Genomic DNA, 15,700 nt, shown 5'->3' on the forward strand with positions numbered 1-15,700 from the left:
AATTTGAATCTTTGAAACTTTCTTTCTTAGTTGTTAACCATAAAAAAAAAAAAAAAAAAAATCTTCTTGAAAATTGGTTGGCCGAGGACAAGTTGGAATGCAGTGAGCAACTTGAGACCTTGTGAAGGTTTGCATTATTATACTCCGTTGAATTATTGTTGCTTTTATGCAGGGAGCTGTTCACTTTGCTCTAATGATGTCCCAAATGGAAGGAAGTTGTCACGTTGACTAAAACACCATTACAGATCATTTTCTTCGGGTCTCTTCACTATCTTTATATCCTCTTGCACAATTTTCAATGTCAAGACTTATGATAAATTCTCATCAAACTACTTTCATTTTTATTACCTTTGATACAAGTATGGTTTATTTCTCACATCATATAAGTAACATATGAGCTAAAAAATGACTACTTACATTTCGTGAACACAAGAAAGTCTTTATCATGATTTTGAAAAGCGAATCAATTTACTCATCATAAAATCTTATATCACTTGATGAATGCACATCATATATACATGATTGTGATGTTTGCATAAAATTTTTCATTTGTAAATGCACATACACACTTTGTCAATGGAGAGATATTGTGGCACACACAACAAATGAAAGTAGTGGATGTGTGTCTTTGTTCTATTTTTGGCATCATCCAAAATTCTAATCATGTAGCTGCTTTTTGTTAAATAGCCAAGAAACTGAAACAAGAACGTATAGAGTTGGTAACTTTTTTCCTTTGAACTTTCTCATTAATTTTAGATAATTTGAGTCGAGCTGCATATAAAAAAATATAAGAAAAGATTAGATGGTGACAGTAAGTTTCCTAAAGAAGATGTGTAAGATTAAAAAAATGTTTAAAATCAACATTACAATGCTTAACATGTTTTGTTAGATCATTTTAGACCTATTACAAAATATTTTATATATAATCCCGCGAAGTCGCTGGTTATAAGCTAGTTAATAATAATAATAATAATAATAATAATAATAATAATAATAATAATAATAATAATAATAATAATAATAATAATAATAATTTGGGTTTGCATTTACGTTTGGATTTGGGTTTGGATCTTAGAATGAATCTGAGTTTCTGGTAAGTGAAGACTTGGCGGCTCTGAAATATGAACGCGAGGTAAGAGTAAATAATAAAATAATTAAAATACCAAATTTGTAAACATAAAATCACAAAATGCACATATGTGGTCCTAAATCTAACCCCAGTTAATTAATTAACGGAATAAATTAATTGACGTTAAGTTTTGACAGTTGCTATGCATTTTAAAAACTACAAGGACTACCCGTATAATTTTAAAAAGAAAAGAACTACTGGTATAATTTTAAATAAACCATAGGGACCAATAGTATAATTAACTGTATTAGTAATAATATTAAAACCTTTCTCTTTTATCTATTTATTATCTTTCTATATATAAAAATTTAAACACATTTTACTCCCGGCCTGTCTCCTCTACGTTTTCACCCTTTAACCCTAAAACCATTTCACTCCTCAATTCATATCCCCAAAATCAGTCGCAGCTGGCGCCTACCACACGTCGGACATTTTTACCGGAAACCACACACTGTCGCACCTCTTCTTCTCCATCAATCACATGCCGGAGATTGTTTCCGGATACCTGACGCTGCCATTTATGCACCTTATCTTCTCCATCCACCCTTTTTAATTTTTCAGGTCTGATTTTTTTATCAACTACAAAAGGTTCTTGTTTGGATCTGATTCCTCTTTTCATCATTGTGTTTATATTATCACATTTTATGTTTTTAAACCCTTTTTTTAGATCTGGTTGCTAGCGGTTGGGTGGTCGTTGTTGTCGGTGGTGTTTGCTTGTGGTTGTTACCGGAAGTAGCTGTCATGTTCAAACCCTTACAAAATTGTTAAGTTATATTTTAAAAAAGTAGACTAACACTTCCATTAAACAAATTTGGTTTTTTTTTTCATATGTAGGTAGAAATGTTGTTTGCCGGGGTGATTGTTGCCGGAATTGACTTTGGGTGGTGCCCGAACGTGATGGTTAGCGGTGGTGTTTGGTAGAATATTATTATTACTATTACTATATATTATTACTATTACTACTATATATACTAAAAGTTGAATGGTACTATATATACTAAACATGAAAGTTGAATGGTTAATTCTTATTGGTCGGTCACTATTCACCAACAGTGGCCGACTACTATTCACCTCTTTTTTTTATTCCAATTAATTGAGCACTATTCATCTTTTTATTTTTTTTTGGCCTATTATGTCTTTATCATTTGAAAAAGTTGATAGGATAGTATATATATGAATACATATACTCGCTATTACACGGTTTAAAATATATAATATTTTCAAAGTTGAATAGTGCATTCTTATTGGTCGGCCACTATTCATCAATAGTGGTCGACCACTACTCATTTTTTTTATCGAATTCCTATTGGTCGAGCACTCTTGATCTTATCTTTTTTTTTTTTAAAATATTTGGCCTATTATGTCTTTATAATTTGGAGAAAGTTGATAGGATAGTATACATGAATACATATACTCGCTATTACACGATTTAAAATATATAATATTTTTTAATTAAATCGCTAGCACTTTTCAATCAGCAGCACGCGAATCCCACCTTTCTTGTATAGAAACATAAATCAAGAATACTAAAACAGTGAAATTGAAAATAAGAAATCCAAAAGAAATATGAATGCTTACATTATTGGTGTAATTATTTCTGATTGATCATATCACGCGAGACTAATACATGTAATTATTTCTATGAATGGTCACATCACTGGAGCCTATGTTTTTAAATGGGGGAACATAAACGGTGAATAGAAGAATGGGCCAATAGCCTAGTGGTGAATGACTCACTCTTCCTTACGGGAGCTGAGGGTTCGATTCCCACTAGGTGAGGATTTTCCAAATAATTGGATCAAAAACCATTCTTACAGGGCCCAAATGATCCCTTGGTCCCACGCATGCGAAGATTGAAACAATGACAATGCAGGTTCGTTTATCGGGCCTGGCATGCTGTGGGGAAATGGGTGATGGTGTTTCGCCAGGTTCCAGTGGGCTACCGGGGACCGCTGGATGGGTTGACAAAGTCAACACAGGGCTAACATGTCCCTGCCGATACACATGTTTTTTGAAACAATAAACGGGGAATAGTCAAGCATACTTTATCTTTTCTTATCTTTTCTTTTATACCGTACCAATGGTTAGCTGGGATAAACTTATTACGGAGTAATCCATTATTTATTTACTGTATTACATATAGGTAGTGATTTTTTTTTTTTTTGAAAAGCAAGAGTAATATTAACATTAACAAGCAAACAATTTACACGAGATACATGTAGCGTGCCATGGGACATGGAACCCCCATGGAACAATAGACGTATACACGAATGTATCCTACTCTAACTGGTAACACGCATGCTAATAGTCTATATGCTTGCGGAGAAAGCAAACATACATCATGAAAGAGTTACATACACTATGAGATTGTGAGAAAAAACGCTAGGATCACTTAGCCAAGTTAGCCACTCGATACTTCTTCCGTTCGATCTTTTGAATATCCACTCGTATGATTTTAGTTGAATCTCGCTCAAGGCAACCGGGACACTCCACGATTTGTTATGGAAAATTACATTATTTCGATTCTTCCAAATGTATTAAGCGCTAACCCACTCAACTGCTTGACAAAATTTTTTTATTACATTATTTTGATTCTTTCAAATGTATTAAGCGCTAACCCACTCAACCGCTTGCCAAATTTTTTTTACCGAAATATGACAAGCTAATCGAGGTGTTAGCCTTACCATGTAGAATTTCGCTTGAGCTTAGATTCACAAATGGACCAAAATTCTACCATCGACGTACTCGGTTCCACACTTCCATGGCGAATTTGCAGAAGATTAAACAATGATCTACACTTTCTACATCGTCATCGCATACCGGGCACCTTACGGAATTTAAATCGACACTACGTTTGTCAAGTTCGACTCTCACCGGAATGCGTTTCTTTTGCCCTCCACACGGAGATCTCGAGTTTTCTTGGAACTAAATTGTTGTGAAGTGTTTCGTGCTGCTGCGCAACATTCGGGAACAACTGATCATCATCAACAATCGAAGATAGCCGCTTCACTGTAAATTTTTCATTTGTTGCGAGTGACCAATTCCAACAGTCTGCTTGTTTATGACAAATTTAGGGGTTGTTATGTGAAGGTACAAATGTGCATGTGTGTAGTGGTGTGAAGGTACAAATGTGTAAGCATGTAGTGCAAGTGGTAGAAGCATATAGTAAGGTAGTGGGGTTGTATGTAGGTATGATGTTAGTGTAGGTTATAAATGGTGGAAGCATAGTGACCTACTCTTCATAATTTTTAAGTTTTAGTAGGAGGGTGTTTGGTAGAATATTTATGACAATTTAAGGGTTGTTATGTGTAGGCATGTGTGTAGTGAAGGTACAAATGTGCATGTGTGTAGTGGTGTGAAGGTAAAATGAGTAAGCGTGTAGTGCAAGTGATAGAAGCATATAGTAAGGTAGTGGGGTTGTATGTAGGTACAACGATGTTAGCATAGGTTATAAATGGTGGAAGCATATAGTCACCTGCTGATCATAATTTTTTAGTAGGAGGGTTAATAATTAACTATTAACTATTAACTATAAATAAGTATATCAGTGGATCAAATGTCGGTGGGAACAGTAATAATTAATATGTAAAAAGAATTTAGTGAGGGTATTTTTGGAAGTACGATTAAAATATGGTGGATTTATAGTTTTGGTGTTGGAAATACCAGCACCATTTTTTTAAAGAATGTTTTTTAAAGATGTTCTAACGACAGTTTTATGGTTTGTCGTTAACAAGCATAAAAAACTTGTAAAAATCAATAAACGTCATAAAAAAGTCAAATGTAACCGCTAGGGATTATGCACACTAATGATACAAATAAATATTCTAAAAAACTTTTTAAAAAATTGAAATTGGGAGTACATTTTTGGAATATTCGAAAACGCGCGTCGAAATGCGCACATAAAACATGCATAAAAAACGCGCCGCATCTCAAACCGGGTCGAAACGTTCCTCGAAAACGCGTGTCGAAAACGCGTGTCGAAAACGCACCTCGAAAACGCGAGTCGAAACGCGCATTGAAAACGGAGTCGAAATGTACGTAAAATGTAAACGCAAATATTTGAGGATGTTTTGATTTTTTATGGATTCAATGTTGGAAGGAATTGAAATCTGTCAACGTCTTGAAAGAATAAAAATTCCATAGATGAAGGAATTTCAAGATTCCAAAGAATTTAATTCCTTTCAAAATATGGAAACCAAACAGAGCGGTCTAAGGAATTCAATATCAATTCCATCAAATTTTTATGGAATTCCGTAAACCAAACGGGCCTAATATTATTTGATTTGATAGTATCTAAAATTGAAGCCATTAAGTGATAAGATGCTTGCTTGTGAATTCTGAAAAACATTATTTGATAGAATCTAAGCTTTATAAGCTACCCGGAGTAGTGTACAGTGTCACCAATGGAAGGAGTACAACACTTAAAAATTCCACTTGCTGAGATTAAGTTGGCCACCAACAACTTCGGAGCTGAAAATTATATCGCCCGTGGTGGATTTGGTAAAGTGTACATAGGTAAACTTACCGTACAGGGTCAACAGATCACTGTAGCAGTGAAGAGGCTAGATCCTTCACTGGGACAAGGAAAACATGAGTTCTTGATGGAAATTCAAATGCTGTCATGTTATCGACACAAAAATCTTGTCTGTCTGGTCGGATTTTGTGACGAGGGCGGAGAAAAAATCCTTGTTTACGAACACGCAAAACATGGAAGCCTTGATAGGTATGTTAGTGACCCGACTAAGCTCTCATGGTTGCAACGTCTCCAAATAAGTGTTGGTGCGGCCCGTGGTTTTAATTACCTTCATCATGACGTGGGACCCCAACATAGGGTTTTGCATCGTGACATAAAGAGCTCTAATATTCTCCTGAATGAGAATTGGGAAGCCAGAGTATCTGATTTCGGATTGTCGAAAATTGGACCTTCTAATGTTGAGTTTACATTTCTTGTTACTAATGCTTGTGGCACTATGGGATATATTGATCCAGAATATTTTAAAACTGACATTTTAACAAAGGAATCCGATGTGTATTCCTTTGGGGTGGTGCTATTCGAACTCTTGTGTGGAAGGCTGGCGATTGTAAACAAATATCAAGACGAACGTCGGGTTCTTGCTTCCCTGGCAAAACGATGTTATAAAGAAAACAGAGTACATGACATCATCCCTCCTGATCTCATTAATCAAATGAAAGTAGATTCGTTAAACGTGTACTCAACGGTAGCGTACCGATGTTTGTTAGACAATCGAACTGAACGCCCAACGATGGGTTGGATCGTTGAAAGACTTGAGAAGGCGTTAGAACTTCAAGTAAGTCTCAAATGAACTACTTTATAACAACATTATCTTTATTACCATTTTTTTTTTTTCTTTCTAAAATAATGTATTCCTTGTTGCAAGACTTCCAGCAAACTTAGAGGATTTATTCGGGTCGGAACATGGGGCAAACGAAGCGAAGATCCTGAACATAAGTGGTCCTTTGAACTTGAAAACTATCATAATCTAGTGAAGATAACAATTGATTATGATGATGATGTATTATACTCTCTCATTTTTACAAGTGAATCTAGTGGTGTTTTGCACACTTCTGACAAGCTTGGTGGTTCTCCTGATGGAATAAATGTATCCGAGGTAAATTATTTAAGAAATGAAGTTTCAGTTTGTAACTTTCATCATTTATATTGATGTTTTTTTTGGTTGTTATATTGGCTAACCCAGATTACATTTGAGGCTGATGAGAAGATAATTGGCATTAATGGAACTGTTGGTACTAGAGATGGTCATGCGATGATTTCATCACTATCTTTTAAAACGAGCAAGAGGACCCATGGACCGTTTGGTCGAGTAACGGAGAAGGGTTTCTATGTACCATGGGAGAAAGAAGGGTGGTTAGTTGGGTTTTATGGAACTGCTACCAGTTATATTAACAGCATTGGTGTGTACCTGAAAACTACTGAGGAAATGATAAAGGTTGGAACATGGGGATCAAAAGAGCCTTTGGGCCCGCAGAATGTATGGTCTTTTGAGCTTGAGAAAAATCATCATTTGAAAAAGTTAGAGATTGGACATGGCGATCTTATATACTCCCTCATGTTTACTACACAATATAGAGGCGTAACAACGACTTCTAAAAAAGCTGGTGGTTGGAATGGTGCTGAAAAGGTTACAGAGGTAGGTTCTTTTGTCTATTGATCCACTTTTACTACTTAATTGCCTTGCTGCAAAGTAAACCCATAATCTGAGAAAAATCATGCAAAAACAGTAAATGGGTAAACAAATAAATGGATAAGGTTTTCCTGGGTAATTGGAGTATTGAGTTATAGGCCCCAACCAGCATTTCCGACCCTTATCCCTGGTCAGCCCAAGGTATGCGGCTAGAAATTCACTCTATCACCAATCAATATCTAATGTGAAATCTCACCGGACTTGTAATTTGTAGTAGTGCTAGTAGTAGAATGGAACCGGTTTGTAATATGCTTAATAATATTTATATATTCCTTTCATATGCTTTAATTTGGACCTGTAGGTGAATTTTGATTGGGATGAAGAAATAAACGCCATTGATGGAACAATTGCTTTATCAAGGGGAAAATATGCTGGGTACACGGTAATTTCATCAATATCATTTGTGACGAACAAAAGAACACATGGACCATTTGGTCAAGTTAGAGGGACACATTTCCTAGTACCATGGGACGATGGTTCTTTTGCTGGATTTCATGGGCGTTGTGGCTATTATATTGATAGTATTGGTGTCTATTTGAAGAGTACTACAACATAAGATGATGAGTAACTACGATACTTAAGTTGTTGGTTCACTTTTCAGTAATGTATTTTAGTTTGGTTCGTGTGTAGGTATGCACATATGCTTGTATGCGTGTAGATGTTTAAGTTTGTATGGGTGCTTGTTTGTACGTAGGTATGTTCTATGTATACATGTTTTCCTTATGTTTAGGTACGGTTTCATGTATGTATGTACGTTGTTTTGGATGCTTAGGTGTGTGTTTGTGTGCTCGCATGTGGTCATTTTTATCTATTGTTCTTTTAGCGTGGCTTTTTGGATCCTTAAGCTCCGCTCACCTTTTTTTTTTTTTTTTTTTTTTTTTTTTACGGCTAAAGTAAGACAACAGCAAGCGTCGATTTATTGGCGACTTGTCGGTCGCTTAAAACCTAAATTGAATTCCAGCATGAAAATTTATTTCTACCATTTTCATGGCGTTTTTATTATTTTATTATTATTATTATTATATATATATATATATATATATATATATATATATATATATATATATATATATATATACTTTTTATTTATTTATTTATTTTGGCCGGAGGTTCGTTTGGAAGCAATCTCTTTACCCGTCGAACAGAGAGGGACGACCTTCTCTACTCTTGGAGGAAGGATTGTCTACGTCTCACCTCTCCCATACCTTACTCATGTGAGATTGGGTTTTGTTGTTGTTGTTGTTATTGTTGTTGTTTGTGATTGTTAAGTTTTGTATTTTGTGTTGATTTCATTTGCTCTCTAGTGTTATTTTCAACTAAATTCATTTGTTTTGGGTAATTGTATTTAGAGTGTTTGATCATGCAGATAACATTATATACATAGTATATGCAATAGCAGAGACAGAGGGGGTCTGGGTGGTGCCCAACCACCCCCAAGGCCCAACAAGTTCAGTAGTATTTGACAATCTCAAGTTACATCTAATTTAGTTCAGTAAAAGTTTAGAGATCTAGCCCACGTTTTGGTTATTTTATCAATGAATATGAAATATTAAAATTAAAAAACACTTCATACTTATCTTTTACTCCCTAGTATTCAGCAAATGTGCCAATAATTTGTCCTACTCCATCATGTATATTATCAAATTTTAAAATGTATTTAATTTTCCAGATATAATTTAGTCATAGTCCTTACGGATCTTATGTTTACATACATATTCCTTTGATATAGATTTTTTTTTTTTTTTTTATCTTTTATCATCATTATAAGTTTAGTAATAGTGATTAGTAATCTATCTTTTATCATCCTACGTGTCATTTTATTAATTAATCTAAATTACATAATCCTACTCTAAGATCCGGTTTCCTCAGACTGGTGGGACGCCGTCCAAATGGTCGGGACGCCGTCCCATGTTAAAGGCCTGGACGCCGTCCAACTTTCTGGACGCCGTCCAGAATGGCTGGCAGACAAGCCTTTTTGTTTTTTTTGAAATTTCAGATGGGCATTTTGGTAATTTCACTTTGTAGACGAATTAAAGGCCCTAGATCAGTTTTGTTGAGCTTCATTACTTCATTTCCAACCACCAAACCTCATCCACTTCAATTCTAGAGTGAGAGTGCATTTAAGTGTGAGAAAGCTCAAATAGGGGAGGAAGAAGCTTGTTTCGGGTTCTAGCTCGAGCATTAAAGTTGTTCATCTCCTCGTTAGCTTCGTTTTGATTGTGGTGGTAAGCCCTAAACTTGATTACCTTAGTTTAATGTGTTTAAGGATTAGGGTTTGGGTTAGTGTGGCACATAAAACCCATTTGTGAGTAATTTGGGGGTTTTGGGTAAGTTTGGGTCATGAAGACCCAAATGGTGACTAACCTAGGGTTTTGAAAGGGTAAATGGGTCTTAAAGGCCTAGCAAATCACTAGTACACTTATAGTTAATGTTAGTGGGTGTCATTTGGGTTGTGGATGACCAAATGGGTGTGTTGACCTTGAAATGGGTCAAATGGGTCTTTAATGACCTAAGTGGTTTTGCATGTGTGAAAATAAGTTAAATTGGTGATTTAAAAATGTAATAAGACCATATTTGACTAGAGTTAGGGTTTTTGGTGAAGTTGACCCATTATTAGGGTTAATGGTGCAAAATGGGTCGGGATTGCACTTTGAGTCAAAATGACTTAGGAATGGTGAAAGAATTGGTTGACCGACTTGAGTTTGCGTTTGATAATATGTATAACGTGATAGGTACGTTACTTTGAGGTTTCGCAAGCTCGGGTATCTTTTCACAAGACTGTGAGGTGAGTGGAATAATTATATGCGTAGGTATATAATGTATCTATTTGTTGTAGCGTGAAATGTGTAGTGTCGAGGTGTTAAGACACCACGTTTCACGTGAAGAGTGTAGCATCGAGGTGTTAAGATGCCACTCGGGTGTAGCATCGAGGTGTTAAGATGCCACCTAGGAGTGTAGTGTCGAGGTGTTAAGACACCACTCCGTAAAATAATGAGTGAAGCATCGAGGTGTTAAGATGCCACTCGGGGTGAAGTGCCGAGGTATTAAGGTGCCACCCTAGGGGTTAGTGGTGCAAGATGTTAAGTGCCCTAACGGATGTTGTGAACACCGATGGCGTTTTCGCGAGCGCCGTTCCCTTGTACTATTGGTTAACCATGGTTATTTGTGTTGTAAGCATATTATATTATTCGAGTTATATTTATATGCGGTTGTTATGCTAGCTTGGGGGTATTGGTGAATTATAGCTTGTTATTGCGACGATAAGCTAATGTTGTTTGCTAGCATGTTGGCGGTTGTGTAAGTGTATGCAAGTAGGTATAATTATATATGTATTCGTATAATTATTGCATTCACTAAGCTTTGTTTACCCTCTTGTTGTTTACCTTTTTTTATAGGCTCGGGCGTTGACAAGGGTAAGAGCGTTCAATTGGATTAGTGATCTCCCGCTTGTTTTGTTAGGGGATGCTTTTGGGTGTTAGCTTCTGGAGTTCGACCGAGATTGGGTAGTTTAACCCCAAACACTATGTTCTAGTGTTGTTTGGAACTTAAACTTATATTTGGTCGAAACTTTTATTTTTGAACGAAACTCGTAAAATGGGCGATGTGGGCCAGTTGATGTAAAACTTGATTTGATGATGAAAATCTCTTAGTTTCACTTATATTGACTTGTGTAAAAAGGTTTTCGTTTGAAAGTGTCGGGAAGCGGCTTTTCCGCTCGTGTGAGTTGGACCCGTGATCAGTAGCTGGAAGACCATTGGGACGCCGTCCCAATTGCTTGGACGCCGTCCCAGTTGTTTTGAGCTGGACGCCGTCCCAAACTTTGGACGCCGTCCCACCTTTCTGAGCTGGACGCCGTCCAGGATTCTGGATGCCGTCCAGATGCACTGACATAGAAATTTTTTTTTTTGGTACGCGTCTAAGGGAATTAAGATGTCGGGTTGTTACAAGTGGTATCAGAGCATGGTCTAAGGGATTTAGGTGACTTGAGATAGGCGCCTAGACTTAGACTTTTGTGTGCGCGTTATGCGGGACTTGTAGGACTTTGGGTCGGATCGGGTTTTGGTTAGTGCATAGGTTTATGTGAACTAATCATGCGCTATTGTTTTGTGTGGTATTTAAAATCATCAAGCGAGATAGACGTGGTACTAGTGAGTTAATGCGATGTGCTCGCGTAACAATGATTAGCTACCATTGTTATGGGTTCAAATCGTGTCAAACAAGCGATGTACGACGATTGTTGAGCAAGACGGGGTAGTGTGGTGTATATGTATATACATATGGGTTAAGTCCTTTCGTTTTGTTGCTTAATTTACTTCGTTTTATAGAATGAAGATGAGAAATGGACCCGACACCAATGACGGAGGTATGAGTGAGGACGTTGAACTCACGGTCAAGGTTGAGGCCATCTTTAAAAGGCTAAAGAGGGATTTTCTTGACGACGTTCGAAAGGTCTTCCAAGAGTCGGTCGATGGACAAGTGACCGAAATGATCAATGATCGAATGAAAGCCGCAATAGAGGAGGCTTTAGAGGCTAGAAACATTTATCCTCGAGGCGAAGGGGGTGAAGGTAATGGTGGGGGTGGAAGGCGGGACTTCCACTACAAAAATTTCAAGGATACTCAACCTCCGATGTTTAATGGGGTGCGAGATCCGTTGAAAAGCACGTGTTGGATTTCCGATATCGAGGGGGATTTTCGTACCGCGGAGTGTCCTCCCGAAAGGAAGGCGAGGTATGGTTCTAGTATGTTGAGGGAAGAAGCCAAGTTGTGGTGGGACGACAAAATCAACTTATATGGTGAAGAGCAATGCATGAACTTGACATGGGAGGAGTTTAAGAAGGAATTCTTCAAAGAATACCGAACTTCTTCCGATCTTGATAGAATCCGGGACGAGTTGCACCATTTGCAACAAGGTTCAATGGACTTGGTCACACTCAAGTCTACCTTTTTGACAAAAACTCGTTTTTGTCCGGAATATGTGGGTGACGATCACAAGCTAATGAAAGATTTCTACCGTACTTTGAATGATGAGTTCAAGGGCAAGATTAGTCGGGGTATGGCTAAGTCTTTTGATGAGTTATTTGAATTGGCCCGGGTTTTGAGCCGGATGTTCCAAGAAAAAGCGATTCCACGTTTTTCAAAAGAAAGTTTGAAGGTTCTAGTCATTCTAACTTTTCAAACAAGAAGAACAAGAAAAAGAAGGGTTCTGAGAGTGTTAATAGCGTGAAGAAGGGCGCTTCCAGGGGTTTTTCTTATGCGTGCTACAATTGTGGGCAACCGGGTCATATGGCTCGTGAATGTCCTAAACCATCTTTCGGAAACAAGGTCACTTGTTTTAATTGCGGAAAAGAAGGGCACAAGAAGCCGGAGTGTCCCGATTTGCGAAACGATAATGTGAAGCGATTAGAGAAGGCGGCGGGTACGGCTAGGGGTCGCAACTATTTGATGACCAATGATGAAGCCAAACAATCGAACGAAGTTGTCTCAGGTACTTTCATGGTTAATTCTAATCCGGCAAGGATTCTTTTCGATAGTGGTGCAAATTTGTCATTTGTGTCTCCTAAATTTGTGCCTAAACTTAATAGACCGTTAGCTAAGTTAAGTCGTCCGGTAGAATTCGAAATAGCGGACGGCAAGACGGTGCTAGTGGTCGATGTGTGCAAAAATTGTGATGTCGTGTTTGGTGCTGAAAACTTTAAGATAGATCTCATTCCGATGACTTTGGACGACTTTGATATTGTTGTGGGTATGGATTGGCTCGATCGTAATAGAGCCGATATTGCATGCCATGAAAAATTTATTCGTGTGAAGACCCCAAGTGGGGGAGAGTTAATTATTCACGGTGATAAGCGTAGAAGACTTGTACCGATATGCACTTTTGCACGGGCACGTCGTTTCCTTGTTAGTGGTGGCATGACTTTTCTTGCCCATGTTGTTGATACTCGTGATGAGCCACCACCCATTCGTGAAATTCCGGTTGTTAGTGAATTCGAAGACGTTTTTCCGGACGAGTTACCGGGTGTTCCGGCAGAAAGACAAGTTGAATTTCGCATTGAGTTGGTTCAGGGAGCTATTCCCATTGCTAAAACTCCTTATCGTTTAGCGCCAACGGAAATGCAAGAATTGCTAAATCAAACCCAAGAGTTACTTGAGAAGGGTTCTATTCAACCGAGTGCTTCACCATGGGGCGCTCCGGTGTTATTTGTGAAGAAGAAGGATGGTAGTATGCGGATGTGCATCGATTATCGAGAGTTGAATAAAGTGACGATCAAGAATCGTTATCCGTTACCTAGGATTGACGATTTGTTTGATCAACTTCAAGGTGCAACGTATTTCTCTAAAATCGACCTACGGTCCGGCTATCACCAAATGCGGGTCCGTGAGGAAGACATCGAGAAAACGGTTTTTCGAACGCGTTATGGGCATTTTGAGTTTGTAGTTATGCCTTTCGGTCTTACGAATGCACCGGCGGCATTCATGGATCTTATGAACCGAGTGTGCCAACCTATGTTGGACAAGTCGGTAATTGTGTTCATTGACGACATACTTGTTTATTCAAAGAGTATGAACGAACATGAACGTCATTTGCGTGAAGTATTGAAGACGTTACGAAGGGAGAAGTTATATGCTAAGTTCTCCAAATGTGAATTTTGGCTAAGGGAGGTTCAATTCCTTGGCCACATTGTGAACAAGGACGGTATTCAAGTAGATCCGATGAAGATAGAGACGGTGAAGAGTTGGAGATAACCAAATACGCCTACGAAAATCCGAAGTTTTCTAGGATTGGCCAGTTATTATCGTCAGTTTATCCAAGACTTTTCTAAGATCGCTTCTTCGTTGACGAAATTAACAAGGAAGAACGCGAGGTTTGTTTGGGAGAACGAGCAAGAAATTGCTTTTCAATTGTTAAAGGAGAAGTTGTGTCAAGCTCCGGTGTTAGTGTTGCCGGAAGGGGTGGAAGACATGACAGTTTATTGTGATGCATCTTTAAATGGGCTCGGGTGTGTTCTAATGCAAAGAAGTAAAGTCATTGCTTACGCCTCTCGTCAATTAAAGGAACACGAAACGAGATATCCGACTCATGATCTTGAGTTGGCGGCGGTTGTACATGCGTTGAAAATTTGGCGCCATTACTTGTGTGGTGTCAAGTGTACGATTTATTCGGATCACAAAAGTTTGAAACATCTCTTTAATCAACGAGATTTGAATTATCGTCAACGTAGGTGGATGGATGTGGTAAAAGATTATGATTGTGAGATACTTTATCATCCGGGTAAGGCGAATGTTGTCGCGGATGCGTTGAGTCGAAAGAGTCAACATCCGTCGATAAAAGTGGGATCGTTACGTTTGATTATTCCAACTATTTTCTTGAGAGGCTTGGCGAGATTCAAATAGAGGCTTACGTTCACAACAAGCATGCGGAACGAATCATGGGTCAATCGGAGTTCATTGCTATGGGCTCACGTGGTTTGTTGTCTTTTCAAGGAAGGGTGTGGGTGCCTAAGATGGGTGATTACCGGTGGGTGCTACTTGATGAAGCACATAAGTTCAAATATTCCATTCATCCGGGTGCGACGAAAATGTATCATGATTTGAAGAAAGATTATTGGTGGCCGGGCATGAAACGTGATGTTGTGAAGTATGTTGAGCAATGCGTCACGTGTTTGCAAGTAAAAGCCGAACACCAAAAGCCGTATGGTAAATTGCAACCGTTAGAAATTCCGAAATGGAAATGGGAGCACATTACCATGGATTTCATAACAAAGTTACCTAAGATGGCGAGAACCCAATTTGATACGATTTGGGTGATAGTTGACCAGTTGACGAAAAGTGCTTTGTTTCTTCCCATTAAAGAAGCAATATCGTCGGAGGCCTTGGCTAAGTTGTTTATCAAGGAAGTGGTCTCTCGACACAGGGTTCCTATATCTATTGTTTCGGATAGAGATACTCGTTTTACATCTCGGTTTTGGGAAAAGTTTCACGAAGATATGGGTACACAATTGAAATTGAGCACCGCGTATCATCCTCAAACGGACGGTCAAACCAAACGTACGAATCAAACTTTGGAGGATATGTTACGGGCGTGTATTATTGATTTTGGTGGTAGTTGGGACTAGCACTTACCTTTGGTGGAATTCTCGTACAATAATAGTTATCATACTAGTATCGGGATGCCGCCATATGAGATGCTTTATGGGCGTAGGTGTCGAACCCCGATTTTTTGGGGTGAAGTGGGACAAAAGGAAATCGGGAGTACCGATTTGGTTTTGGAGACAAATAACAAGATTGATATTATTCGGGATCACTTGAAGAAGGCTCAAGATAGACAAAAGTCGTATGCCGATAAA

General features: G+C 38.1%; 1 protein-coding gene across 1 annotated transcript; it reads left to right on the forward strand.

Moving 5' to 3' along the window:
- The first annotated feature begins 5,329 nt into the window (after nt 1–5,329).
- Nucleotides 5,330–8,201, forward strand: LOC139882130 (probable serine/threonine-protein kinase PBL12). Its single transcript, XM_071866503.1, has 4 exons — nt 5,330–6,438; nt 6,529–6,759; nt 6,847–7,299; nt 7,655–8,201. The coding sequence occupies exons 1-4, from the start codon at nt 5,533–5,535 to the stop codon at nt 7,907–7,909; spliced, it is 1,845 nt and encodes a 614-aa protein (XP_071722604.1). The 5' UTR covers nt 5,330–5,532; the 3' UTR covers nt 7,910–8,201.
- The last annotated feature ends 7,499 nt before the right edge of the window (nt 8,202–15,700 follow it).

The sequence above is a fragment of the Rutidosis leptorrhynchoides genome, chromosome 1 (genome assembly GCF_046630445.1).
Source record: "Rutidosis leptorrhynchoides isolate AG116_Rl617_1_P2 chromosome 1, CSIRO_AGI_Rlap_v1, whole genome shotgun sequence".
NCBI lineage: Eukaryota > Viridiplantae > Streptophyta > Magnoliopsida > Asterales > Asteraceae > Rutidosis > Rutidosis leptorrhynchoides.